The sequence below is a fragment of the Neomonachus schauinslandi genome, chromosome 4 (assembly GCF_002201575.2).
Source record: "Neomonachus schauinslandi chromosome 4, ASM220157v2, whole genome shotgun sequence".
In the NCBI taxonomy this organism is placed as follows: Eukaryota; Metazoa; Chordata; class Mammalia; order Carnivora; family Phocidae; genus Neomonachus; species Neomonachus schauinslandi.
In genome coordinates, this window is record NC_058406.1 from 55,003,849 (window position 1) to 55,005,713 (window position 1,865).

The window sequence follows — 1,865 nt, forward strand, 5'->3', positions numbered from 1 at the left end:
GGAGCCCGATATGGGGCTCGATCCCAGGATCCTGGGATCATGACCTGAGCCGAAGGCAGAGGCTTAATGACTGAGCCACCCAGGCACCCCTATTGACTATGCTTTAATAATAATAAAAATAGTAACAAGAATACTAGTAGCTACGATTACTGATTGCATTCTATGTGCCCAGCCTCCTACTTCCGGCGGGCCTGCGAGCGCGGAGGGGCGCGGGCAGGGGCCCGCCGCTGGGGGTGGCGGGATAGGCTGGGCACGGCCGCTGGTGCGCGCGGCGCTGTCCAGGTCCCAACGGTGCCAGTGGGCCCTCCATTCCGCTGGCACCATGGGCAGTTGTCACACAGTGGGGCCCAACGAGGCGCTGGTGGTTTCAGGGGGCCGTTGTGGTTCTGACTATAAACAATACGTGTTTGGCGGCTGGGCCTGGGCCTGGTGGAGTATCTCTGACACTCAGAGACTAACTCTGGAAGTTATGACCATCCTGTGTCGCTGTGAGAATATTGAGACGTTGGAGGGGGTCCCGCTATTCGTAACAGGGGTTGCACAGGTAAAGATCATGATGGAGAAGGAGCTCCTGGCAGTGGCCTGCGAGCAGTTTCTGGGCAAGAATGTGCAGGACATCAAGAACATCATCCTGCAGACCCTGGAGGGACACCTGCACTCCATCCTCGGGACTCTGACTGTGGAGCAGATTTATCAGGACCGAGACCAGTTTGCCAAGCTAGTGCGGGAGGTGGCGGTCCCTGACATCGGCCGTGTGGGCATCGAGATCCTCAGCTTCACCATCAAGGACGTGTATGACAAAGTGAACTATCTGAGCTCCTTGGGCAAGACGCAGACTGCCGTGGTACGGAGAGATGCAGACACTGGGGTGGCCGAGGCCAAGGGGGATGCAGGCATCCGGGAAGCAGAGTCCAAGAAGGAGATGCTGGATGTGAAGTTCATGGCAGACACCAAGATTGCCGACTCCAAGCGAGCCTTTGAGCTGCAAAAGTCAGCTTTTAATGAGGAGGTCAACATCAAGACCGCCGAGGCTCAGCTGGCCTATGAGCTGCAGGGGGCCTGGGAGCAGCAGAAGGTCCGGCAGGAAGAGACTGAGATCGAGGTTGTACAGCGCAAGAAGCAGGTCGCCGTGGAGGCGCAGGAGATCCTTCGCACGGACAAGAAGCTCATTGCCACAGTGCGCTGCCCCTGCCGAGGCTGAGGCACACCGCCTACAGCAGATCACGGAGAGTGAAAAGGTGAAACAGGTCCTCTTAGCACAGGCAGAGGCTGAGAAGATCCGCAGACACGGGGAGGTGGAGGCAGCGGTCATCCAGGCGATGGGCATGGCAGACGCTGAGCGAATGAAGCTCAAGGCCGAGGCCTACCAGAAGTACAGGGATGCAGCCAAGATGGTGCTGGGGCTGGAGGCTCTGCCCCAGATTGCTGCCACAATCGCCGCCCACCCCCACCCCCGACCAAAGTCGATGAGACTGTGCTCCTCAGCAAGGACAACAGCAAAGTGACATCAGAAGTCAACCGACTGCTGGCTGAGCTGCCTGCCTCTGTGAAGGCCCTCACAGGCATGGACCTGGCCAAGATACCCCCAATGGAGAAGGTCACCGGTGTGCAGGCATGAGGCTCCCGAAGGCCTGCACCCTTCAGCAGCCGTTTTCCTACCACAGTGACAACCGGAATGCCGCTGACTCTGGTGCCTCATTTTATAGGGAGCAGAAGTGTTGGGTGCTCAGGCCTTCTCTGGCTGTCTTCCCCCTCCCCTGTCTCTGGCTCTCTCCTTTCTCTTCTCACCCTTCCCACACCTTCACTTTCACTGCCAGGTCCATCTGGTTTGTCTCTTCCACCCTCGTCTCCCATCTCCCTGTCCG

The 1,865-nt window shown here is 58.4% G+C and overlaps 1 protein-coding gene across 1 annotated transcript; it reads left to right on the plus strand.

Moving 5' to 3' along the window:
- Positions 1 to 322: 322 nt before the first annotated feature.
- On the plus strand, positions 323 to 1,618 carry LOC110583425 (flotillin-2-like). Its single transcript, XM_044914333.1, is given in 3 exon segments — positions 323 to 1,183; positions 1,185 to 1,442; positions 1,445 to 1,618. Coding segments are annotated over 3 exon segments (1,293 nt in total).
- The last annotated feature ends 247 nt before the right edge of the window (positions 1,619 to 1,865 follow it).